The sequence below is a fragment of the Argiope bruennichi genome, chromosome 6 (assembly GCF_947563725.1).
Source record: "Argiope bruennichi chromosome 6, qqArgBrue1.1, whole genome shotgun sequence".
Taxonomy (NCBI): domain Eukaryota; kingdom Metazoa; phylum Arthropoda; class Arachnida; order Araneae; family Araneidae; genus Argiope; species Argiope bruennichi.
In genome coordinates this window covers 58,353,260-58,380,166 of record NC_079156.1, presented here as the reverse complement: position 1 = coordinate 58,380,166, position 26,907 = coordinate 58,353,260, and the positions used below count along the sequence as shown (strand labels likewise).

The window sequence follows — 26,907 nt, the reverse complement described above, 5'->3', positions numbered from 1 at the left end:
CTTCGCTTATTTCATTAAGATTTTTTTTAAAAAAACAATCAAAATGATTGTGTAAATAATTAACATTACTTCAATTTTTTAAATTGTTAAATATGCTGTCAAAGAAATTTACATAATTTTCAATCTTGTGATTTTGCAGAAAATTTTTGATAATAATTACTAAAGGTTCGCGCTTTTATCCGCGTCTTATTAATTGAATACATGAAACGAAGATCGTTTATAAGCTGTATAATTTAATTGTCAAAAAGGTGTCTACCCACTGTACATAAAGCAAGATTTATCTTGATTAATAGTTCTTATTAATTGGTTCATTAATTGTTCTGTACTATACATAGAGGAGGTTAAACGATCCTATATATTTCGAATAAAAGTTCAACAATGGCATTTCTTTCTCCCAATTCTACATTTCACACCCCCTGGTAAACGCCCTGTGCATCATTTGTTAATCTTTAATGGTACCTGGTTACATCTTTTCTCTGATACAACAGATGATTTTTAGAAAATTAGTATATTATATATGACTAATATCATGTGAGCGTAATCTGATTCCACTGATAAACCAATTTCTGTCTTTTCTCTTATTGGAAGGTAGAAATTATCCTTTTATTTATTTTTGTATTATAACAAAGTTTAGTAATCTATTTTCTTATATTAATTTGTAAAAATATGAAAATATAAATTTTAAAATTCTTTTTTTTTTTATATTTATACATTTTGCATTTTTTCTGTTATTTTTACCTTCAAAAAGCAAATTTTTCATTTCATTCATTTGTTTTGATTTTTTTTTTCCATTAGAAGAATGTCTTTCATTATCAACTATGAGTCAAATACTGTGTAATAATATTAATATTTTTTCCACAGTTCAATTGGCAATAAGAGCATTACTTCAAATAACTGTAGCTTTAACTGTATAGTTCACGTTGTGTTGTGTTTTGGCATTTGGTAAGTGGAAAAATGCTTGTATAAAAAGCTATAAAATGATATATTATTCTGTTATGGAACTAAAAAGTTCCTCAGAATAAAAAAAAATATATTAATCTGACTTCTCTTAGATCATCTAAAAATTTCTTATAAAATTCGAATTTAATATAAAAGATCTTAATTTTTTTTCTGATCCTTATATTACTTCGTTTAATCTGCCGGTTAAATATAAATTCTACGTCTATTTTATAAAACACTATTTTACTATATTAGAAATATTTTTAGAAATTGTTCTTATACATATTGATGGAATTTTCAGATGAAATTAAGAGCACTACGAACACCAGTCATCTAATTTAAGTAAACGGATATTGATTATCAAATATTATTTAAAAAGATTATTAAATGAAAATATTTTTAACACATGCTTTTTTAAAATTTTTAATAGATACTTAATAATTTTACTTGAAAAATTTTGCTTTTCCTGTAAATAAGTATGATGCAATTCTATGCTATTTAAAATTCATTATTTTCTTTCCCCAATACAAGTGCTAAATTGAAGGGTTCCAAATAAATATGCTGGGTTTTAGTGTAGATTTGTGTAATATTTTGTTTTCATTGATGTTACTGTTGGGTTATCGAACAAAAAGGACCGATCTTGGCATAAAAAAAAAAAAATCAAAGGGCACCCAATTGTAAACTTTTACCATATGCTTTTATCAATGAAATGATGGATGTCACATTTAAATTTTATTCATTAAATTATAATGGATTTATAATTAGCAATACCGTAAACATATTTGGAATATTTTCTTATATACATATAAATATTTTATTTCATATTTTGTGACTTAAAACGAAATTGTGAAAATTTCTGAAACAAAGGCAGAATGTGTAGATATATCCATATGAACTTATTTCTTGGTCTAATATTTATTAACTGTATAATTGAAGGGTTATTACTTTCCTTCTTAATAAATTTATCATTGTAAGTGCATTAATAACATTAAAGTTCTTTATATAAAAATTACAAGAAATTTATTTATAATTGAGATAATATACTCTAATGTGCAGCCATTCTTAACGAGTGCATAAAGTCTTAAGTATGTTGTAATTAGATGAAACGTTTTTTCTTTTATTTCTAAGACACAAAATATACCTCTTAATAGCCATTCTATAATGAAAATGGAATATTCAGTGGTAACTTGTCCGTTAGGACTACAGTATCTTCTAAAGTTATTTTTTGAAATATCAAATAAGAGTAGTTTTTCACATTGAGACTTTTGTGTAGAAAATAAAACTAAATTATAATAGAAGATGGAAACTTAATGAATAAGTTGGGGATGATCACTAAACCCATAGAAATCACTAGGATTCATTCACTATGTAATAACAGTAGGTAAAAACCAAATCTTCCTCTCACTGAATTTCACAGTAATTGAGCTACTTTGATCGCCGTCTGGATTTAATGCATGGTCAACTATTTATATATATATATATTTACTTTGCTTTCACATAAAGAGTGCATCTTTGTATTCTTGATATATTTATCTTTCATTTATACCTTTGGTTATAGTTTGTTTTTGCATTCATGTTGTCTTAACATAAATTATTTTGCCTTACTACACATTTGTTTTCATTTGTTAGAAATCATTCATTAAAAAACAAAAAGTTAACAGTTTTCTAAAATACAATCCAGATTATTACCTACAACATTTCTGGGCTATTTAAAAATAAAACTATCTCTGCTGTTCTGATTTTTTTAAATTAATTTACTATCACTAGGAATATTAATTGTGTAGAACTAAATTAATATATTAAATTGTTATCATTGATCTTTTTGAATTAAACTGAAAAATTTTTATAAAAAAATTTTTAACTATGAAAAAATGCAATCTCTAATTTTTTAGAAAAGTAATTTTATCAAATCCTCTGATAAGATGGATTTTATAAAGGATTATTAGAAAATTTAAACTTCTTATAAGGGATAAAAATATTTATTTTCTTTTGCAATTGAACTTACTATCTTAACAATTAGATGAATTGGTCTTTTTGTAGTGTTGTTACATATATATGGAAACATATTTTTTTAAAATAATATTAACCAAGTTGTAACTTATATAGCTGTCATTTCCTAACTAAGAATAACTGCATTTTAGCAAAAATATAAAAAGTATAAATATATAAATAAAAATAAACCTCTTTTGAAAGGAAGAAAGATGCATATTATTGCCTTCACAGTTTAATTACAAACATTTCAGTCTTGTAATACTTCTTTTTGTGTACTAAACTCTTGCTAGTATATATCAATGGAATTTGAAATTTTTATGCACAAAGATAGTTAATTTAAAACATTCATTGTGGTTTAAAAAAGTAATTATCCATTTTTATCATGGAATTTGTTTCTTCTTCTTGGTCTTACCAATTTTATTATTATTTAAATCCAATTTTTATTTAGTGTTATAAATAATTAAGTTATATATGAATGCACCTTTTATTTATTTATTTATATTTCTGAACATCAAAAAAATTCATGATAAGTCTCTAACAGTTGTTTAATTATTCAAATATTAGAATTTTGATCCAAACATTATTTGTCATATTTCTTATAGGAAGTTTTCAGCCTCCAACTACAATAATAAAAATGCCTCCTAAGAAGAAAGACGAAGGACCTGAACGTCCTGCTTTGTTAGGGCGTCTTGGAACTAATTTAAAAGTAGGCCTGGTTGGTTTACCAAATGTAGGGTAAGATATTTTAATTATATTTCACTGCATCCATCTTAGTGTTTCAGTAGGATATACCTATAAATGTTTTCCATATTAGCTTAATTTTTTAAAAATATGCCAAGTACTTGAAATGAATGCATTAAAAGATTTTATATACTTTTATAAATTTGTCTTGGTTCATATTTCTACGGAAGAAATTTTATAATCAAGTTTACTCAAGTTCCTAATGTGTTTGCATTTTGAAATTTTGTTCATTGATAATATTTTCAAAACATGGTTATCAGTTAATAAGTTGATTTAATTAGCTGGTACAATTTACTAACAAGCTGGTACTGAATCCACAAAATAATATCAGAACACCATAAAATTTTAAATGATGAATTGTAAATTAAAGTTTAAGTTGTAAATAATGATTTAGGTATTTGAACCTATCCTATTAACCCTTATTGTGGCAAGATTGCTTTTTTGAAGAAAAGCAAAAAAAAAAAAAAAAATGTATATAAAAGTTATTTTATATACATTATTATTAATTATTATTATTAATGTATATAATAAAATGTATATATAAAAATTATTTAACTAATTTAAAATTATTTTATAGTGGTAGTATATTTTTATAAAGTTGTATGTATGGTATACTATACAAAATGAACATAAGGGTTAATTGGCATATTTTTTAAAGATTTTAAATTAAATTTATTGAATAATATGAACATTTTGTATGAATAGGAAAATTTCTTTTTCTTAGTTGGGCTTAAGAATTTTCTCATTCAATTTGTGCAATATTTTTATTTTACATATTGTAAATGTAATCTTAAATTATTAGTTATGTATATTAATTCATTTTTGCTAATTGTTCCAGAAAATCAACTTTATTCAACATTTTGACTAACAGTCAAGTTGCTGCTGAGAACTTTCCCTTTTGTACTATTGATCCTAATGAAAATAAGTATTTACACATTTTAATATTACATCAATTTCTATGTTGTTTTAAATAATTGCAGCTATTATGTTTGTCATTAATGTATTTTTTACTTTTTTTCTGATTTTGCTTATATCAGTAATTAATTTTTATGCAACTAATTTAAGAAAATGTTCATTTGTAATTAATTAATGTTCAATGTATAACAATTCACTGTCTCTGTAGTTTATCCCTTATGCCCATGAAGTGGTGGAAAATCATTACAGTTAGGGTTTTTTCCCTATACTTGTACTAAACTGAATCCATTAATTGTATTCTTTTGTGCTCTAAAATATTTAAACATTAGAAGTTATTAATTCACTTCAATTTTGTTCTGCTTTTCATCATTTTGAAGTTTCTAATCATTTGAAAAGATACTTGAAAGGATAAATAAGTACACATGTTTAATTTTGTAATGCATACTTTGAAGCTAATGCTATTTTAAATCAAGTTTATAATTAAAATAGCTTTTATAAATGTTTTTATATTAATGATAATTTAAATATAAAATTCAAATGGAAAAGTAATATAATAATTTTTTTTTTCTATGAGACTAAAATAATGAATTGTAGAAATATAATTTCATTACTTTAGTTTCTTTTAAATGTATTTTTTCCCTGGACTAAATTAGTAATTATAGTCTTATAAAAATATAGACTATGTTTTCGACATTTAATATATACTCTATCAATCAGCTGTTATTGATATTACTAACTTATATAAAATTATCTATGTATACTTACTTGTGCATTTGAAAATAATATTATTTAATGTAATTAATGCATTAGTAAAAATGTAATGTAATGTATTTTTAAATATGTGTGTGTGTGTGTGTGTGTGTGTGTGTGTGTGTGTTTGTTTGTTTGTTTGTTTAAGAAAATAAGATTAATTAATAGCATGTATGGAGTATAATATAATAAGATTATTATATATTTCCTAATTAATTCAGTTTGAATTCATTCTTGCCAAATAATGTTTTTTTCTGATATTTAAAAGAAAGAAAAGTTGCTTTGCTTTATAAAATGAGCTTTAATTTGCTGATTCTGAAACACCATTGATATTCTTTTGTGCTACTCTAAGATTTAAAAAAATTCAGAATTTTTCTTAAACACATTTTTAAGAAAAAACTATAATTTCTCATGTTTATACTTAAGAATTCATCATTTTTTATGTGTAAAAATTATGATTTGTATTGAATTTATAATGTAGATAACTGAAGCAATCTTCTTAATGAATATACTTTAAATTGAATCTCTTCTGCAATAGTTTTATAAAAAAAAAAAAAACTGAAATAAAGGTTTTATTTTATTTTTTATTTTCAAAATATATAATTGATATTATTATTGTTTTAGATACGTCGTGTTCCAGTTCCCGATAAGCGATTTGACTACTTGTGTGAATATTTTCAGCCTTTAAGGTATTAAATTTTATCATTAATACTTTCATATATTATTCTGAAACTTTTAATTAATTTTTTCATGAATCAAAATTTAATCATTTTAGGAGTTAGCATTTTAAAATAAAATTATTAGTTGTTTTTACAAATTCCAGAATTTGATTTGATACTGTAAGTATTTTTTTAAAAAAATTTTTTTTTTCTTGAAAATTATAAAATTATCATTTAAATTGAAAGTGCATATTGCATAGTAATTGTTATTTTGACAGAATTTGTCCTAACAATTATTGCTTTCAAAAACATGCATTAATTTTTTATTTATTTATTTATTTATTTTTAATTTGGATTTACTGGGAAATTGTTGGTACACTTAAATGAAACTTTTAAAAGTCTGATTTAAAGTAACAATGCTTCACGTTCATATATCTCTGCTTATAAATCATCTATACTTATGGCTGAAATCAGTTCCTATTGTTGGATTGTGATTTCATTAATATGATTTTATATTCAGTAATCTATTATAATATAATTTATATATATTACAAAAACTATTTGTCAGAAAATTTTGATGAATTAGTTATCACTACATCATCAAGACTGAGGCTACACCTGCAGAGTCATTAATATTAATTTCTATGTGTTTCTTTTTTATGTTTCTATGTGTGTATTTAATCTGTTATTATGCATTAATTATTACTTTTTATTTGCTGTTAACTGTAGGAATTCCTTTCTGAAATTAGTCTGACAATAAGTGACTGGTTTCTACTTTAGTTAAGATCTGGCATATTTCCAGATAAAAATAGAGTTTGCTTTATTTTTAGAACTAATTCTGCTACATAAAAACATTAAAAATCTGGGTAAAGTAGATTACATTTAACCTGTTTAAGTATGTAATAAGATATAAAATCTTTTAAAAATTTTACAATAAGTTGGCACCATCTTTCCCTGAACAAAGATTTTTTTTTTTTTTCAAAAAGCTTTTTTATCTTGTTTGAATTTAATCAATCTTAATAAAAATGAATGTAATGTTGTATAAAGTGTATTATTTTGGCACTGAATTATAGATTATTTACAACTGCGTTTCTGTCTAAAATTCAGAAATCATTCGAAAAATGTTAAAACAATTTTTTAAGCCTTTTGTAGCATAATTCTTTTTCCAAAGAATTTTTAATTTGTCTTGTAAGTAAATTAAATTATAAGTCATTCAGAATTAAATACTGAGAAGCTAAAAATACTTGCAATATGTACACAGCAATTATTTTAAAATTGAATCACATATTCATGAATTGACATGATAATAAGTTTTAAGTAGGAACTGTTTTTAAAGTTTGATTTATGGATTTAATGTGATGAATAAATAAGTTATTTTATATTTGTTATATTTTATATTTGTTATTGTTTCTATTTTTATACCTGATTGTAAGTTAAATATTGATTAATCCTTCAGCAAAGTTCCAGCTTTTCTAAATGTTGTTGACATTGCTGGACTTGTAAAAGGTGCAAATGAAGGCCAAGGGCTTGGAAATGCCTTTTTATCCCATATTCGAGCTTGTGATGCCATTTTTCATCTCTGCCGTAAGTGAAATTAATATTCAGAACTCTTCTTTTGATATTAACATTTCTTTTGATACTTAACATTTCTTTTGATATTGTATACTTCATGCTGTAGTCAATAAATAATTGTATCTTAAATAATTAAATAAGATCCATTTTTTCTATGGTTATTTTTTTTTAAATCAAACCAAAAAATTTTTCCAATTTATGTTGTTGGTTAAATAGGAGAAATTCAATGTTTTACATTTTCTGAAAGAAAATAGATTCAGGTTTTTTATTTCACATAATTTGCATCTATATAATTTAAATAAACCCTTTAAATTTGATAATTCTTAGGAAGTTTGAACTGAACTTTTTCTATAATGAAATAATTGTCATACTAAAAATATAAGATTAACCCCCTTGCCTGCTGCGGCGTCTCCTGAAGTCAATGTGTTAACTGGCCCTGGCATATATATATGTCTCACAACTATATACTTATATATATATATATATATGTGGCACTGTGGACCCAATCTCGCAAGTTTTCCTCAGCTGGCGAGGGGTTAATATAATGTATATTATAATGTTGAATCTTGTCTCGGAGCATAAGAAAGTAAAATTGCTATTTCTAGAATAAAATATAAAATGGGCATATGATGAATTTCTTAACCAAATGAAATATTTTAATATTTCCCTGGCTGATAAAAATTTCTAGCAGAGATTAATATATTACTGTTATTGCAACCCCTTAATATTATTTTTCCATATTGTGTATATTTAAATGCTGTGTATTCTCCCAAATCTGCGATTCTGTTGCACTTTTTAGCAGATTTTTTTTTTTTTTTTTTTGGTATATGCCTTTAATATTGTTGTTAAAATAATCTGTGCAATGATAAATAAATAATAAAATAATCTAACAGTATGCTATACTTTTAGTTAAACGATTTTTTTTTTCAATTATTTACAAATCATGTAAATAAATATTCCTGAGACCATCATGAACATTTCACCTTTGCCTCTTTGTAAGATTTTTTATTTTGCTTTAGTTCTTTTACTTATGAAAGTTCACTGGTTGCATGAAAAAAAAATTGTTAATACTTCTATGGTCCTTACTTTTTCAACATAATATTGCTAATTTAATCTGTATCTTATAATTTTTATAGACATTCGCATCATAATACTCATTTTTATTTTGTTTATTAGTGATGATGATATGCATTATTATTATTTAAAATTTTTATTTTTCATGCAGTTATATTTTAAAATATAAGTTTCTTATATTCCTACTTGTTTATCATTATGGGAAAATTAAAAACAGTTGTAGAATTGTTAAGACAATTTTCATGCTGACAGAGAAATGGGTACTTAAAATATGTTATTATATGAGTAATAAACATGAAGAAAATGAATGTTTTTGTGCTGCAATTGAATAAATTTTAAATGTATTTCATTAAAAAAATTAGACATCTGATTTCCCCCTCTTCTCCCTAGGATGTTTTGAAGATGAAGATGTATCTCATGTGGAAGGTGATGTCAATCCTGTCCGAGACATTGAAATTATTAATGAAGAATTAAGGTTAAAAGATGAAGAATACTTGATTCAAGTTGTTGATAAAATGGAAAGAACTGTCATAAGAGGAGGTGACAAAAAGGCTAAACCTGAATACGTGTGTAGCTATTCTTTAGAAAATATTTTTTTAAACTTTTTTAAAAACCTTTTGCATGCAAATTTCATGAAGCAAATATTGTTGCATCACTCCTTTATAAGGTTCTCGTTACAAACTATATGATATATTTTCTCAGCATTTAACACTTATGGTTATCTTATTACCTTTTCTAAAGTGAATTTTATACTTGAATACTTTTAAAAAGTTAAATTTGTTAAAGTGATTTTAATCATGTTTTTTTTTAATGTTTTTTCCCTTGATTTTAAATTGTGTTTTTATCAAAAATATACTCTATTCTATCTCTTTGTTTTTCATATTGTGCTTAGTTTCAATTTTTCTTTCTTAAATTTTTAAATGTCTAAATTGTGTTAAGCATTGTCTTTGTTTCCCAAAGCATGGAATGATTAATCAGTTTGCTCATAAGTATTAATACCTTGATTTTAACTCTTAGATATCTTCAAAAAATTCTGTTGTATATAGTATCATTAAAAAATGTCATTTGCCATCAATGTTTATATTAATTTTTTGAAATAATTTCCATTCTCAAATTATCCAAAGATTGTAAGTTCCCATCAAACTCACCTTTCTAAGAGTTTTTTTTTTCTCTTAAACAATCTTGTATATGTTTATAATTTATAGTTATGCTTATAATTTTAATTTTAAACAATGTTTATAACTAATGTTTATTACTAATTTAAACTTTTTATAATTTTAGTAAACGAAAACAATAGATGGCAGCATGTTTCTAATTTTTTTCTTTTATTTGTACTTCTATTTAATATTTTAATGGTGGAAAAAATAGTGTGTGTACTCATAAAAAGATTAAATTACCCTTACTATCTATATTTTACTATATACAGATTTTTCAATCTTGGGTACCATGTGTAAAGAATTGCCATGAAATAATTTTAAAAAAATATTACAGAAAACAAAAATGATGCTTAACATTCTTTTATGTCAGAGAATCTCATATCTGAATGAAAACAGTATGTAAGCATTCTAAAAAAAAGTAATCTAGTTAAATAATTAAGAAAAAATCTAACTGTGATATTACAATTTCAATATGATATAAGCGTGAATATAATAAATTATTATTATACAATCAATGAAGCAACAACTCTAGACATCCCTTAAAAAATTGAATCATGACCAATTTGGAATTGAACATACCAATCCCATTAACATATTCAGATCAGGAATGAATATATTTGTTCTATATTTCCTTACAAATTTAATAGTAATGAAATATATCAGCATTAATTTTTGTTTGTATAAAATAAGATTTTATAAATTGCACAATTACTTATGCTGTAATTCTCTCAACACTGTTTATGAATTCTTTGACAGGCATAAAAATTTGTTTCTTTGTCTAACACCATATCACTGTTCCTTGAATTTCGACTTTCAGTTATCTTTTTTTATGTACTTTGATTATATATTGTTCATGTATTTTGATAACCTTAAGTTGTTTCTAATCTCACTTGATACATACATAAATGGAGTGTATCTTTAACCCAATTGATCCAAGTTTAGTCCCCTTATTTAGTCTAGAGTGATTTGAAAATAGTACAATGCAGAAATTTGTTTGATTTTTGATGCATTACAAATTGTGTGGGTGTGGATTATTGTGCAATTTTTGGCACCTTTGTAGTTTTTTTGTATGTCTATAAGAATTTTTTTCTTCTATATAATGCAAATATTGCACATTAAAAAATAACATGCAATATTTTTACTAAGAGGCATTTCAATTTAAAACTCAGCTGAATTAGCATAAAGTTTCAGTGTTTTTAAATTGGCTTACTCTCATCATTTTATTAATTTTTTTTATAGAAATAGGGCTATTGTTCTATTGAAATTTTACCATTCAAATGTCTAAAATTGAAGTTGCATATGATTTAATGCCATTTAAGGTAAACTTTTAAAAATTTATGGAATAAAATAATTTAAAATATTTTTCTCTTTTGTTGATTAGGATATCCTTTGCAAAATCAAACATTTGATTTGTGAAGAAAAAAAGCATGTTCGATTTGCAGACTGGAATGCTAATGAGGTGAGTTAAATTAAATTTAATATATCTGGTAAAAATATTTTCAATGTGATTATCTTGCTAATATAATTAAAGTCAGTGCAAAAAAAAAAAAAAAAAATCCATTTAATATTGATAGAATTTTTAACCTTGTGCTTCTCTTTCTCTATAAATTAAATTTGAAAACATTTTATGCTGTTTTTTTTAATTGAATACTTTATAATGGGGGTTTTGTTTATCCTAATTCAATTTAATTCTTTTCTCTCTCTTAGATTGAAGTGTTGAATAAGCACCTTTTCCTAACATCTAAGCCTATGATATATTTAGTTAATTTAGCAGAAAAAGACTACATAAAAAAGAAAAATAAATGGTAAGTGAAATATTCTGATATAAATTTATCATACTTGATTATGAAAGATGTTTTTAAACAAATCATTTTTCTTTTTCTTTCTATCTCAGGAAATATATTATTTAGCATGCTACAAAATATTTTACATGGCATTGAAAAATCATTGCATATGATAACACATTTTATGAATTTTTGTTGATTCAAAATCTTATTTTTATTGTTATTTTTTCTTTTTTCTTTTACATATCATTTTTGCTTTGTGTCTTTGTTTTACTGCATTACTAATTTTTATTAAATATCTTTAACATACATTAATTCTGATAATATATTTCCCTCGGAAAATAATATATTGAACTGTAATTCTTTTCATTGTAAAGATAAAATTCATTAAATTACCAATCTTCTTAAAATTCTGTATTCCTGTGGAGTTTGCCTTTTTCCATTTTTTATTATCAAAAACATTTTTGAATTATTACACCATAATTTTATTCCTTCTATGTATTCAATAATTTTCTGATATGAGAAACATATTAAAATTGCCTTATTTAAAGATATTTGTGATTATAGAAGCTGAATGTAAATATTATTTAATTTATAAAGCTGTATGTGGATCATTTATTATTTAATTTATATAGAACTGTTCTGAACAAAAAAAACATTTCATAAAATGAATACCTCCAAACATATAAGTTATTGAAATTCAACATTATTAATAAAATATTTTTTGAAGACTGACTGCCATTTTCATTTTAAAAAGAGTTTCATGTTTTAACTATGATTTCTAACAGAAGTAGTCTTCACTTATTTCTGTTTCATTTTCCTCTAATCTATACTTATAATAAAGCTCAATGTGTGTGTGTGTGTTGGCGCTCTACAGGCCAGACCGTTTGACATACAGCTACCAAATTTGGTACATGTATACCTTGGAAGTTGGGAATGTGCACCTGGGGTTTCTTTTTTCGAATTTTTAATTAGAATTTTAATTATTAATTAAAAACTAACTTTCCCGCCAAAAAAATCTTCCATTTTCCCCACCGCCAACTTTTCCGCCAAAAAAATCTTCCATTATCCCCAGCGCCAAACGAGAAATGCTTCAGTTTTTTTTCTCCCAACAGTAATGAGGCTAGGGTTAAAATTTTTCGGCGGATTATTTCAATCGCTTCTGTTTATTTTCTTAATGTTTGATGCATTTAAAATTAAACATTGTTAATGAATCAATCTTTCAGATTCATTCTGAAGTACTTTTGAATTAAAATAAAACAGAATAAAGGAAATTAAAAATTTCTAATCCGCATAGCGTTACCCCAACTGGCGTAGAAAAAATCACGTATTTGCGTTACGTAACCGGCGAAGAAAATTCACGCATGCGCATTCTGTTCTGATTGTTGCCATGACAACGTTATCAATGGATGATTTAAATTATTTTTGGGTTAGTTGCATGCTTTTGTAAGTAAATTGTATTTATGTTAGTTATATATTTTTGGTATATGCTTATAGTTTTAAGTACATCGGTTTTTAAGTAGTTTTTTTAAAACCTGTTTTCAACCGTTTATTTTAAACGATTCGTTTTATTTTCTTAGTGTTTGATGCATTTAAATTTAAACATTGTTAATTAATCGATCTGCTCATAATGAATCTAAGAAAATTTTGTTGACCAAACTCTTGAGATATTACATAAATTTAAAAAGATATTCTTTAGTGCCCATAAAGTTTAAAAGCTGAGTGACTCTATTTTCAGTAATCAGATTATAAAAAAATGCTTTGTTTCAGTAAAAAATATTATTATATTAATTGAAGATAAATTCTTTCCACTTTAATTTAAAGCATAAATTCTACGGGTGCTAACAGAAAATGAGAGAGATACATATTACGTTATGACTGAAGGCCTTTATAATATTATGAATGAATTATATGATAATCAAAATTTGAAGTTTTAAAATATTTTGATGAAGAAGCTATTAAAGTAGAAATTGCATAAAATATTTAATTATTAAAATTTTAACGAACATTAAGATTGGCGAACCGGCTGGTCGCCAAAGGCGGCTAGTTTTTAATAAACATAAACGGAAGCTGTTGTTGATGTTGTCTTATTCTTTTCCCTTATTTTGTATATTTTGATACGTATTTATTATGATGTTTAATGCTGTGTGAAATTGCAGTGTCCATTTGTAATTTTTCATCTAATGGATTTCATCTTATGCAATGTAAATTGAGACTTTTATACTCACAAATGAATATATTAGACATAATCACTGCAATAATTCTGAAAATAAACTTAATTTTCTTGTTCACTGAAAGCATAATATCATCCACTAACAAGAGGGTGTTAATGCCATAGAATATTTCAGTATTTTTAAATAATGAAATTTGCAGTTTTCAATAATGATGGCATTTTGTATTAGATTACTAGGTTTCTACATAAGTGATAGACAGTTGGGAGTTTTTCATTGGTATATAATTTAGTTAGCTTTATAGTTTACAATTTATATAATTAGAAATTTTGAAAACAGAATTTAAACTAATTTCCATGGTATTTGATTTTTTATTGGTCTTTGAAAAATAGGTACAAAGTACATTCATTATTTTTTCATTAAAGAAGAGAAACCCTGTTTGTGATTTGTTTTCACTTTGAGAGTTGCAAAAACAAAAAAAGAATGTTTTTATGGGAAAACTATCAACCACCAATCTATGTAATTTAGAAGAAAAGGGGGGATGAGCATTGGATAAAGGCAGAACTTAAATTATCATTGAAGTGTGAAGAGAGTTATTCATGTAAATCATGCGGGGAGAATGCAAATTTATTCTGTGCAATGCCAAAAAAATTCTTTTATGAACCAATAAGATACTCTTATTTTATTTCATTTAGCTTTGCTCCATACATTCTGGATATTTCATTTTAATGTCTCACATATCATAATATATGCAATTTAATGTTTGATGAAGCATTCAGTAATTATTTGCAAACAAAACAAATGGATATATGCATTTTGTTTTGAATGATTAAAAATAAATAAAAATGGCTAAGGAGGTTAACATAGATATGTGGCTTTAATTTTTGTGGTTCATTCTATAACCAAAGATATTTTATGAGACTTACAAACTGAATTTGATAAAATTATTATTTATGTCAGTGGATGGTCCATCAGAAAATTTGAATTTGAATTTTTTTTAAAAAATTTATTGGATGATGAAATATGAAATGCATTTTTAACAATGCAAATAATATCTTCTTGGGATATTGAACCTTTTTTTTTTTCTGATCTGTGTTATTTATTCAAAGGGAGGAACCTAAAATTTACAAAGATTATTAATATTTCCAAGAATTTTTGCTAAACCAGTTGTCTAGAGATTGCAGCTGCTGCTCAACAAGTAATAAAAATGTGGAACAAATTATATGTATTGAAAACATCAAAAAAGATAGACTCTTTGCACTAAACTCTAAATCATTTAAGTTTTTTGTGAAATATGAAAAAGATTAGACCCTAACAAAGATTGGAAACAGTTTTTTTTTTGTCATGTCATAGTGCAAAATTATTTATTCTACTAAATGCCACTTTGGCCATTTTTGAAAAGCATGGACAACATTTTGGACATGGAGAAGTTGGATAGTTGTTTGAAAACTTCAGTGTCATGAAAAAGCATTTTCGTGGAAGTCTAACCTTAGTAACAAAGTTTGATTCTTCAAAATAGGATTGTTTGGGGGACAGAATGCTAAAAGGTTGAAACGTGAATATCAGTACTTTCTATTTACTTTATTTTTTGTAGATTTTTTTGGATAAATCTCCTTTGAATTTGGCAAAGTTATCAGTTGTTTTAATTCAAGAGAAAGGTAATATCTGCTGTATATTCATACCAAATTCCAAACCCAGTCCTGCTATATTGAAACGAAAGCCCTTCTTGTTATTCTTATGCATTGAAAGTGACTACAAGATAAAGAGCATGATTTTATTTTTTTTAAAATAGGTAATTTCATGAATGATATGCTCTAGAATTTGTTACAATTTGACAAGTTTGAAATATTCAAATTGTTTAGAAAGCCAAATGTCTTATCAGAAATTCTGGGAGGTGGTTAAGTTTCTGTTATGCAATCTTATGGCCAGACCTTAGTTGAAAGGGGATTTTCTTTAAATAAAGGTATTGAGATTGAACCTTAAAAAAGAAGTATATATTGTGTTGCAGAATTTTTTTATAAAGGCTATAGAATAGAGAATTGTCAAATCACAAAAGAAGGTTATATATAAAAAAAAATGACTGCTTTAAATATATCAAAAACATAGACAGGTAATCTTAAAATGATGAAAAGAATAAGAAAATCAACTTATGCATATAAACTAAATGACTTAAAAGCAAAAAGGGTGAAAATTTAATAATTTAATTTAATGAAGAATCATGCAGTTTTAGAAATTGGGGCTTTAAGAGAGCCTGTATTTTGATATATAGAAATTTGAAATGTTTTGATCTCACACTGTTTCAGTTCATTTTTTTAAATGTTTCTAATGGCCTCTGTGCCCTTTTCCTTCTTTTTGCCAAACATTGGTCAAAACTAAAACTAGAAATTCTTGTGGAATAAGCAATTTTTAATACATTTTGTTTTAGTTGAAATCTAAATATGTTTTTGCAATGAGTAACCAAATGAATTTGTGAAAAATTAGCATCTAGTTTTAGCCATGCAATGGCTAACAGTTGTATTGGGGTCTCAAAAACTCACTTTGAACTATAAATTTTGGCTTACTGATTGTGAAATGAGTATAATTGGTATCCTTAATGTTTGTTCACTTAAGCATCTATAATTGTAAACAAGAAATCAGTAGTGCATTTGAAAAAGTAATTGTAAAAATATTTTATTAAACTTATTGTTTGCATTTTTATTTCTAACCTATGGAAATTCATGGCCCCTTGAGAGTCCCCTTCCCAAAAAAAGGTCTTTGAATAAAGGTTCTTCTTAACGAGCTTGAAAATTCTATTAAATGCATGACTTTTGTTCAATCTTGTCACATTTCTGCATTTGCTGAAAACAAAGATATTTGTTTTGGACAATATATGTGTGACCATGTGTGTTTGACTTACTTGCTTTAAAATATATTTTGTACAATTATTTCTTAGAAAATTTTGAATGTGTGTTATATTCGTTGTACTGACTTTTAAAAATGTTTTCAGACAAAGTAGTTTTTTTCTCTTATTTCATGTGTGATATTTGCTAGCAAATTATCTTTTTTTTTTCCAATAAAAAAAAGAAAAAAGAAATTTTATTTTGTTTTTTACAAAATATTCAAAATAGTTTTAACAGTATTGGCTTCCATTCATCAGTAACATGCGAGTCTTTGAGAATGTTATTAATTGAAATGAAAAAAGTTGACTAGCTGTAGAACCTATTCAGATTATATAAATACTTTTAATTGTGACATTTGATTTTAATTTAACATTCTGAAACAAACTATTTTTTAAATTCTTTTCATTAGAATATGGTAATGAAATATTTTCTATTATCTCCTTGAGTAAAATTTAAAATGCCTTATGTAATTTGCTTATTTTTTTTAGGTTACCGAAAATCAAAGAATGGGTTGATAAAAATGATCCAAAAGCATCAATAATACCCTTCAGTGGGGCATTTGAGCAAAAATTATCAGAAATGGAACCGGAAGAAAGAGAGAAACATATGAAAGAAGTTGGAGCAAACAGGTATGATTTGGTTACTTTTACATTTTTTCCCCTTTATTTGAGGAATGATTCTCTTTTTAATGTATTGCAAATCTTACATTATTATATTAAATGTTGATATTCCCCTGCTATGAAGTTTGAATAATAATAGTATTTCTTGATGTTCAAATCTTCTTAGAAAAGATTGACTTTTATGTTGTTGTTGTTATTGAGGTGTCATTTATAAAATCATGTAATCTAATCAAAAATAATGTTTACAAAAATAGATTCTATAAATTTTTTTCGACACCATTAAAAACAGTTAAAAAAATGTACAAAAGCATGCAATTGTTATGAATATTATATATCAAAGGCATGAGCAATAAACAAATTTCAGTATAAAAAGGGATGTAATTGTTTGTGATTTCTGTGAATTTCACATTAATTCCTCTCGGTAAGCTGTGGTGGCAATGATAGAGTCCTTATCATCTAAGTTTCAAATTCCTTTCAATCCTTAGGCAAAAACTCCGAAACATTCTGATATACCTTCCTATTAATTCTCCCTGCATAAAATCGTGGATCTTGGATAAGACTTTATATGTATACCTAACGCCGTGAAAAGTAATTACAAATTACAGATCTGGTGATAATTGCTAAGTACAGAGCTATGACATGAAGCTACCAATTTTACTGAATTTATTTTGAAAATATGTGTTTTGAACTCTTTTTGCAGACCAATTCACACCAAAATTTAACTTCAATTCTAGTTCCAAGACAATATAATGAACTTCTTTAATTTAAGTCATTGCATTTATGAATTATCATATCTACATGCATGAGAAAATACGGACCAATATATGGTCAACTGCTTAATAGATTTAGTTCAAAATTTGATACCAATCTCCATTTTAGGTGATAAACTTGCGTACCAAATTTTATTTACATTGCTCTTTACATTGTAACTATTGAATTGATTTCTATTCAAACAGTCAGACAGATTTCCTCTGAATAGGCTTAGCTCAATATTTGATAGAAATCTGCACATTTGGTGTAAATACTGCATATGAAACTTCATTTATTTACTTCAAAGTGCTTATTTTGTTATAAAAAGTCAGACATCCATAATGCCAAAAATATGTTTTTTAGACTCAGGGGTGTTTGAAATGAAGAATTTCATCAAAATCTCGAGTTTGAATTTTTGGATAATTACAACACCTTCTCTGTACTTTGTATATGATAAAGTAAAAATGAAAAATTACATATTGAAGCAATCATAGGTAATGTTTATATTGTTATCAAACAATTCAGTGTTTATTACAAAATAAATAATATCAAAGTATAGATATTTTAAAAATACTATATAAATCTAAGCTTGTAACAAATTTTGTATTATTGAAAAGCTTTAAAGTTTTTAGAAAATGCTAAAAGTTTGGATTAGTTGGCAAGAACTAAAAGTGTATCCATATATATTTTAAACCTATTTGAGGAAATTAACTATCATTTGCAAATATTCTTTCAATTAATTGAATACTATAACATTTTATAATAAAAAGTATGAATTTATTATTTAATTTTTCATTTATATTGGAGGGAAAAAAATCATCTTCTTTCCTTAATTAATATTGTTGCTAAGATCTTATCTGTTACACATTTAAATATTTTAAATATTTCAATTATAACTGTTAATTGAATTAAAAGAAAATTTATCATCAGATTTTTAAAAAAAAATATGTATTCATTGGCATTTGTATATTAATTGTATACCATTGGAAAACTTTAGCCTTAATTGCATGCTATTTGGCAAACATAATCAATAGACTAATATTATATATTTTCCTATCTTTTTTTTTTTGGTGATTAATTATTATTTGTTGGTTAATAAAAGTACCCATGCTTGGATTAAAACCGTGATTTTTTAATACAATATACTTTCAGTAAAGTAGTAGACATCTAACCAAAAGACCATTAAATTAACAAAAACTCTGGAATAATGAGGCCCATTTAAATATATATGTATAAAGAGCTAAAAAGCATGCATAATAATAATGCAACTTTTAAATAATGTATATTTTTGCCATTAAATTTTCTTTTTTTATTCTTATTTTGTTAGTTTGATTCAAGTTTTTAATTTTTACTCACCATGCATTTAATTAATTTCAAATAATTAGAAAAAAAATAGAATTTTTTTAAATTATTTTTTTTTTAATTTCAAAACTGGCAGCATAAATTATTGATGTTAGAAACAGACAAAATTAGAGCTTGAAAACAACTTTTCAGCTCCTAACTTCGGAGCAATTGCTGCTATCAAAAAACTTGACATACAAAAGTTATTTGTCTTAATAACATGTTAATTTGGCCAATTTGATTTATTTTTCTATCTTCAATATTAAAGAAGTTATAACAAAATGAAAATTTCAACACCCTTTGATCTAGATGGCTCATTTACGAACTCATCCAGGTTTTTTACATTTCTTACAGCATATTCCAATTTAGTTAAAATCTAAATAAAATTACTGTAGTTATCTTCATAAGATAACTTGGGAAAAGCATTATATGCATATACTTATATTTATAAAACCCCAACCACCCTTTTTGTTTAAGTTTCTAGTCCCTATGATTGGTGAAGATCTGTAGAAATTTTCCTGAAGTCATTCATGAGAATCATTGCAGTGAATCCTATAAGGAATTTACCTAGAATGTAAAAGAGAAATATGAATGAATCAAAAATAAATATTAAGTAGGAAAGACTAGGACTGATTAATACCAATTTCGATTTTTTTTTTTTTTTTTGGTAATGATTAAATAACTGATATGTATTTCAACACATTCTTATATCCTTTGGCTAGTATAAAACGAAATTAATAACAATTTGGTTAAAAAAAATAAAGGAACAATATCGAATTGAATCAATTAACTCCACCATTGTCATCCTGCCCTGGGGCCAGGGTACATTGGCGCCATATGCAGGATAAGTGGGCATTATATATTTGTACTTTTCTTAATTATGCTGCAAGTACATATTTACAAAGTAAATTTTATGAAAATGTTTTAGTTAGGAACTTTTATTGAACTGAAGTTTAAATAAATGAATTTAACTAAAAATTGCACTTTCTTTTTCTTAGAAATATTTAATCAAGATACAACAAACTGAGTTGCAACAAATTGCAAAAAAGTTTTTTTGTCCCCTTGTTTCCTCACTGCTCAAAGGCGGTGGCAGAAATATTTTTAAACCAGCTCTAGAAGCAATTGCTGTTTCATACTCATTGGAAAAATAAATGCATTCGAACTTTTCTTGAAAATGCTTACTTTTCATTATTGAGGATTCTTTTGGTTCAAACTTTAGCTAAGAAAAATTTTGGAATTTTTTTATCTACAATTAACAGTTTCACTAATATAAAATAATTGACTTCTGGTTCTTTTTATAAATTCAAATAATCCGAATCCTAAATCAAATCAAATTCGTATCCATCATTGGAAGACATGAGTTCTTTTTCTTCATTCTCAGAATGAAAGATTTGCTCCTGGATTCCATTTTTTTTCTCTGCATTTCATCTTTTGCCACTTTATCTCATCTCATTTTTTTTTTTTTTTTTCTTTTTCTTTATTGTGTACAACTTTTGTCTTGGTTTTTACATTTGTTTTTAATCTTTTTATCATAACGGCTTGTTTTTTGCCTGAAGTGCATCTTTCACGAAAGTATCTATCAAAATAGCAGCCTACCTTTTCTTGTTCTTTGTCAGCCTTTGATAATGGCCATAGTTCTTCCAACAGTATATTGGGATCAAAACTTCAGGGTTTGGAGATGATAACACCTGCAGCAGTTAAGTGCCATTTTTTTCACACTCTGCTGCTGAAGTTTCGTCAAAATCAGTAGGCATCAGATTAGAATAAATGCAATCCAAAAACAAAGAATCGCCGAGATACATTTGATGTGGTTTAAGGATGGTCCGTTACATAACTTGGAAGTAATTCTGAATTGGGAAATATGTATGAGTTCAATGGACTTATTCAAGCAACTACAAAGTGGGCTGTTATATTGCTTTCAGTGGTAGCCAGTGGGAGAACAGTCACTATGGAATATGTCTGATCCATATTCCATATGTTCACGAGTCCAAAACTACATTTGTGGTAACATTGTGTTAAAAAATGCAAACTTTCTAATGAATAAGGAAGAGCTCCTTTTTAAAAATAAGCTGAATCAGTACTTGTTTACTTATTGATTTTCCTTCCATTAATCAGGCACTTTCCATTTTAATGAAAGAGCAAACTGGAAAACAAATTTCTTTCACACTGAGATCAAAATAAACATCTGATGCTCATTTTACATATTCTGCAAGATCTGCTTTCTTCTGACACCTGAAAAATTTTCATATTGTTTGGTAGCTGATAGGCACTCCCAGCTTTTGAAGCTTTTTGGCACAAGTGTTTTAGGGAACACAAAGGTATCCCAAACTTTTAGCAGCCTTTGAATAAAATAATTCTTAATGAAATATTGTTTTCATTGCTTTCGAAATGATGCTTTATTTTATCGTCCTCTTTTTATTTCAAACCATGAATCTGAAAAAAAAATATTAGTCATCAACATTATTCAAAGCACAGGGCCAACATGCCCAGTCTTGCCATTTTTTTCATAAATATTAAATTAATTAAAAGATATAATCTCATGAATGTCAAAATACTAAATGTAACATGCAATAAACTCCATTGCTAATACTGTATACTCCAGAAGGAAATCGAGTGGTAAATAATTACTGTTCAAGCAAAAAATAGCATTTTAGCCTCTAGTGTCGGCTGGCCCATATGAAACTAACTAAAAATTTCTGAGTGTATGAAGTCATACTTCCTGTTGTTCATTCTGTTCCCACTTCTATTGCCATTTAGTAGCTTATAACTGTGCTATTAGCCAAGTGCCCCTGGTGTCAAATAGCCCTGGTCTATCCTATTGCATTTATATTTAAAATAATTTATTGCATATGCATAAATGTGTGTGAAGGTATATTCCTACCAGAACCTCATAGTATCAATCATAGTACCTAATATCATCAAGTGATCAATTACTTTAATCCATCACTTTGTAATATTTATTTAGAATGCTATATTTACTTCATGTTACTTTCTGATAACATATGCAATAGAGAAAATTTTATTAAATACATTGAATGAAAGGGTAAAATGAATTCATTATAAAAATAAAAAAAAGAAGGCTTTCTGAAAAATTAAAATAATTCATCAGATTTGTGATTAAGTTCATAAAATTTTTGCTTCATTTTGTGCTGCTAACAATTTCTATTTATTTTATATTCATAGCTATTATTTTCTTTTTAGCAATTTAGAAAAGATAATTGTGACTGGTTACAAAGCATTACAACTTTGTTATTTTTTCACTTCTGGAAAAGATGAGGTGAAAGCATGGACTATTCAAGTAAGTATGCATTTTATCTGATGCATGAATTTGTAATATAATTACTAGTACAATAATTTAGAAGCTTTTAATCTGTATGTAAAATTACATAAACATTTTGATTTTAAAGCTCTTTAAATTATACTTCTTCAGTTTAGAAATAACATTTTGTATAAATAATCTAAAAGTCTAAAATTTTAAAAAAAGACGTGCACTTTTATTATTTTGTATTATGTATTTTAAAGACTTATATCAATTACCATTATTTGATGTTTAAAAGAGTTTTGTGTACACTTGTAAACGATAGCTAGAATTGTTGCCTGAAACAATTAAAACTAAAGAATACTGTTGTTAATTTTATTTACAGCCCCTGTTATTTTTGCAAAATAAATAAATAAAAGTTGTAATTTACAAAATTTCTTTAGTTTCTTTTTTTTTTTTTTTTTTTTTTTTTTTTTTTTAAGCTACTGTATGACAGAGTTTATTTGTGCTAAGTTTCAAGAATTCTTTGATAGCACATTTATGTATGATTCAGAAATCACTTGTAGCATTTGTATTTACTTTTTTCTTCCCTGTTTATTCATTTCACCATTAAAATGTATTCTACCTGGTCCTTCAGAATAATGTGTGAAGTCTAGATAGTTAATTATTTGGAACAAAGAAATGATCTGCTCTTGTTTATATATGGATTGATGCTTTAATTTTTTTAGAAGATTCTGGAACAAAAAAAAAATTGATTTCAACCACAAATAAATTGATGTAGTGTTTAATTTTTTTTTAAATTTGACTTACACATATTATAACTCTCCTCTCCCCAACGTTTACTCTGTAGAACTGAAAAGATTATACTTTTAAAATGTTAGATTTCTCAAATCATGTAGTCTGAATAATTTATTTGCCAAGCAAACATTTATCATTGATGTTCACGTCTTCCAAAGCAATTATTGTATCATTTTAAGATTCAAAAAATTACTTATTTAATGAAATCAGTTTCATTTTTGTATAATATTTTTTATAATTTTAATTATATCGCCTCATTTAATTTGATGTACAATGTTTACTTGATATACAATGTTTACTTCATACACAATATTTTTTAAAGTTATTTTGAAATTCTAATTCATCTATCAAAACATTCAATTGCATGCTTTTGCCTGTCATTAACTCTGCAGTAGGATTTTCACTTCTGCTTTAATTTCATAATATATACACCTTTTGATTTTTAATAAACTAAGTCAATTGAATTCTTGTTTTTCAGTAGTTTTAAAAAACAGTGTGAATTTTTTTAAAAAAACACATGCCATATTAATCATTTACAGCCTGAAAAAATCATCTAATTGAATAAGCTGATCACCAAAGGAGGCTAGATTCCAATTGATTTTAATAACTACTATATTGCCATAAATTTGGTATAAAATGCCATTCAAATTGCACCTCCAAATCATATTTAAAAAAAAAATTAAAAAAACATGATAGAGTACATGGTTCACTTGTGAGGGATAAAAATCAATATTAAATTTTTACTTAAGATTTTTGTTGAGCTTTTGAAATAAATTATTTACATTTTTTTTTCTTCGTATGATTCTTTAGCTGTGTGAAACTGAAATTACTAATCTGTCATACTGATCAAAGGATGAATAATATTTTATAAAATAGCTGATTAATTCAAATATTGTTTAAAAATAAAAGTTTGCACTGAAGATCTAAAACTTACTCCATGTTAATTTCCCATGACTTGAATAACAACACCAGTTGCATGCAGCTCTATATGATCTGTTTGTTTATGAATGACACTTAAGACCTTGTCATCTGCTTTAGAATTTTTTTATTTTCCCCCACAAAAAGTTTTCTCATTTGTTTTTGATATTTTTTCATGTAGTTCATTCTTTCTTTTTTTTTTTTTTAATAATTTGATTATAATTTTACATAGTTGCTTTTATTCAATGTTATCTTCCTTTGTGCACATTACCATTATATATATAGATAGTGATTTAAATGGCTGGTTATATCTAAGATTAAAGATTAGACATTTTCAGAATTCAATGACTATCATATTTCCTGTTGTTCTACTGTTAATTTTTTAAATGCAAATATCTTAATTTTTTCCACTGATTGCTTTATTTTTTATTATTACTATCATACAGATGACTTTAATTAATAATAATTTAATTGTGTTTAATATCCATTATCATAATAATCAAAACCAATTGTAACTTAATTATTTACATGAAGCAAAATCCACTAAATCCCCCAAATACTACTTTAATATTTTAATTTTTGTTTACCTTTTCCTTTATTTTCATTTGTGTCTTCTGCTATGCTTCAGATGGTACCGATTCTTAATATATGTTATCTCTTATATACCCACTAGATACTTTATAACTTAATGTTTTGAGTCTTACAAATTTTTCAATTAAAAAAATTTCAGAAAGGCACTAAAGCTCCACAAGCTGCTGGTAGAATTCATACTGATTTTGAAAAAGGATTCATAATGGCTGAAGTTATGAAATATGATGACTTCAAAGAAGAAGGATCTGAAGCAGCCTTAAAAGTATGTCACTGATTGGGATCATTTGTTTAAATTATAAGAATCGATAAAATATATTGTGTTTTTTTTAAATTTTTTTTATATTAATATTGATTATTATAACACATGGTATGTTGAATTTTTGCATTATTTTACTGCTAAATTAATTTTTTCTTATAAAGGCAAGTAATTTCTTTTTAGATTTTATGCACTAAGAATAATTACTTATTAAAATTTTTCTGTTGTTGTTTGCAGAAGAAAAAGCATTGTTTCTTTAGTTTTTGCCATTTGATCTTAAAAACCTTAATAACACATTATCAATTTTAAATTATCAACTTATCGAAAACATATACATCCAAGTAAGGATTTTTAAAATAAACATAAAGAGATTTTCTAAAAACACTGTAAGAGTAGTTCAAGATTATGATATTTAAGATTATCAACTTCTTCAGAGGTTAAAACATTTATCAATATTTAAGTGAAGTTTATACTCAGGTGTTTAGCATAAAAGCTGTTTTCAGTGCAATTTTCTAGTTTTAATTGAGTATGGTTATGTATGTAATATTTAGAAAATATTGCAGTATTATAATATTGAATAGTTATAGATTTATTATTCTTTATTGTCATGTTTTATTAGTAGATTGCAAAGTCAGATAGTTTATGTTTTCAGTATTATTTAAAACTTTATTTTTGCATTATAATTTGAACAGTGCATTAGTATTTAATACTTGCTCTACAGATATTTCCTTCACATACTCCTCAACTTATTTTGTTTGCCTATAGCTGTATTTGCTAGCCATGTAATTTTCCATATTAAATCAAAAAGATTTCAGCTTATCTACATAAGAACAAAATTCAGGTCTTGTTAAAAAATAATTTTTATTCTCTCACATTTCTACATTTTTCATTCAGTGCTTTGCCATTCATTTACATCTACTTTGCATGTGTTTAAAATATAGCAGCTTTTACCAAAATTTGAGAAAATATTAAAGAAAGTCTTCAAGTTAATATTTTTTTTATTATTGGTTGATTTTATTAATTATTTTAAAATTTGTCATGATTAAATAGTTCTGTTGTATTTTGGTTTTTAAAATTAATTTTTTTTCCCTTATGAATGAATCGTTAGTTCATGCAATTTCAACTTTTATAGGCAGCGGGAAAGTATCGACAGCAAGGGAGGAACTATGTTGTTGAAGATGGTGACATTATATTTTTTAAATTTAACGCTGGAGCAGGTTTGCAAGCAAAGAAAAAATAGCTCAATGTAACTGTAAGACAGTAAATAAAAAAAAATAATATTTATTATTGAGATCATTTGTAAATTTTTATTTTTGACTATTCAGTAATATAACATCATTTGGTACAAAAAATATGTGATTTTGATATCTCATCTCTATTATGTTTTGATCCTGTTTTGTAAAGCAACACGATTTTCAGAATTGAAACAAATAATTTTCTCTAAACAAAAAACAAAAAGTAACAAATTTAATCTGCATCTTATTTTCCTTTTACAAAAAATGCAGTTTATTCTTTCATGAAAATCATAGATATAACTTTAAGCTATAAGCCTTGCTTTTATTTGTTATATGTGAACCATGGCAATAAACATTGTTGTGTTTGACAGTTGTATTGTATCAATTCCTGTAACATTTATAAATCTCAACTATCATATGACTTTTTGCAACTTAATTTTCAGTATTTGATGTTAATTTTCCTGAGAAATTTTACAGTTGAACTGATTAATTTATCTTGGTTATAT

At 25.5% G+C, this 26,907-nt stretch overlaps 1 protein-coding gene across 1 annotated transcript; it reads left to right on the top strand.

The window, feature by feature from the left end:
* The first annotated feature begins 879 nt into the window (after window positions 1–879).
* Window positions 880–26,457, top strand: LOC129971171 (obg-like ATPase 1). Its single transcript, XM_056084705.1, has 12 exons — window positions 880–942; window positions 3,534–3,666; window positions 4,511–4,593; window positions 5,966–6,026; window positions 7,453–7,580; window positions 9,033–9,208; window positions 11,181–11,258; window positions 11,507–11,604; window positions 17,122–17,262; window positions 22,546–22,642; window positions 25,050–25,172; window positions 26,299–26,457. The coding sequence occupies exons 2-12, from the start codon at window positions 3,566–3,568 to the stop codon at window positions 26,404–26,406; spliced, it is 1,194 nt and encodes a 397-aa protein (XP_055940680.1). The 5' UTR covers window positions 880–942; window positions 3,534–3,565; the 3' UTR covers window positions 26,407–26,457.
* Window positions 26,458–26,907: the final 450 nt, after the last annotated feature.

Bases quoted from the DNA above. Each gene is read 5' to 3' on its own strand.
- LOC129971171 (XM_056084705.1), top strand. From the start codon at position 3,566: ATGCCTCCTAAGAAGAAAGACGAAGGACCTGAACGTCCTGCTTTGTTA. The intron at 3,667-4,510 runs GTAAGATATTTT...TAATTGTTCCAG, and splicing joins GTTGGTTTACCAAATGTAGG to AAAATCAACTTTATTCAACA. The intron at 7,581-9,032 runs GTAAGTGAAATT...TCTTCTCCCTAG, and splicing joins TGCCATTTTTCATCTCTGCC to GATGTTTTGAAGATGAAGAT.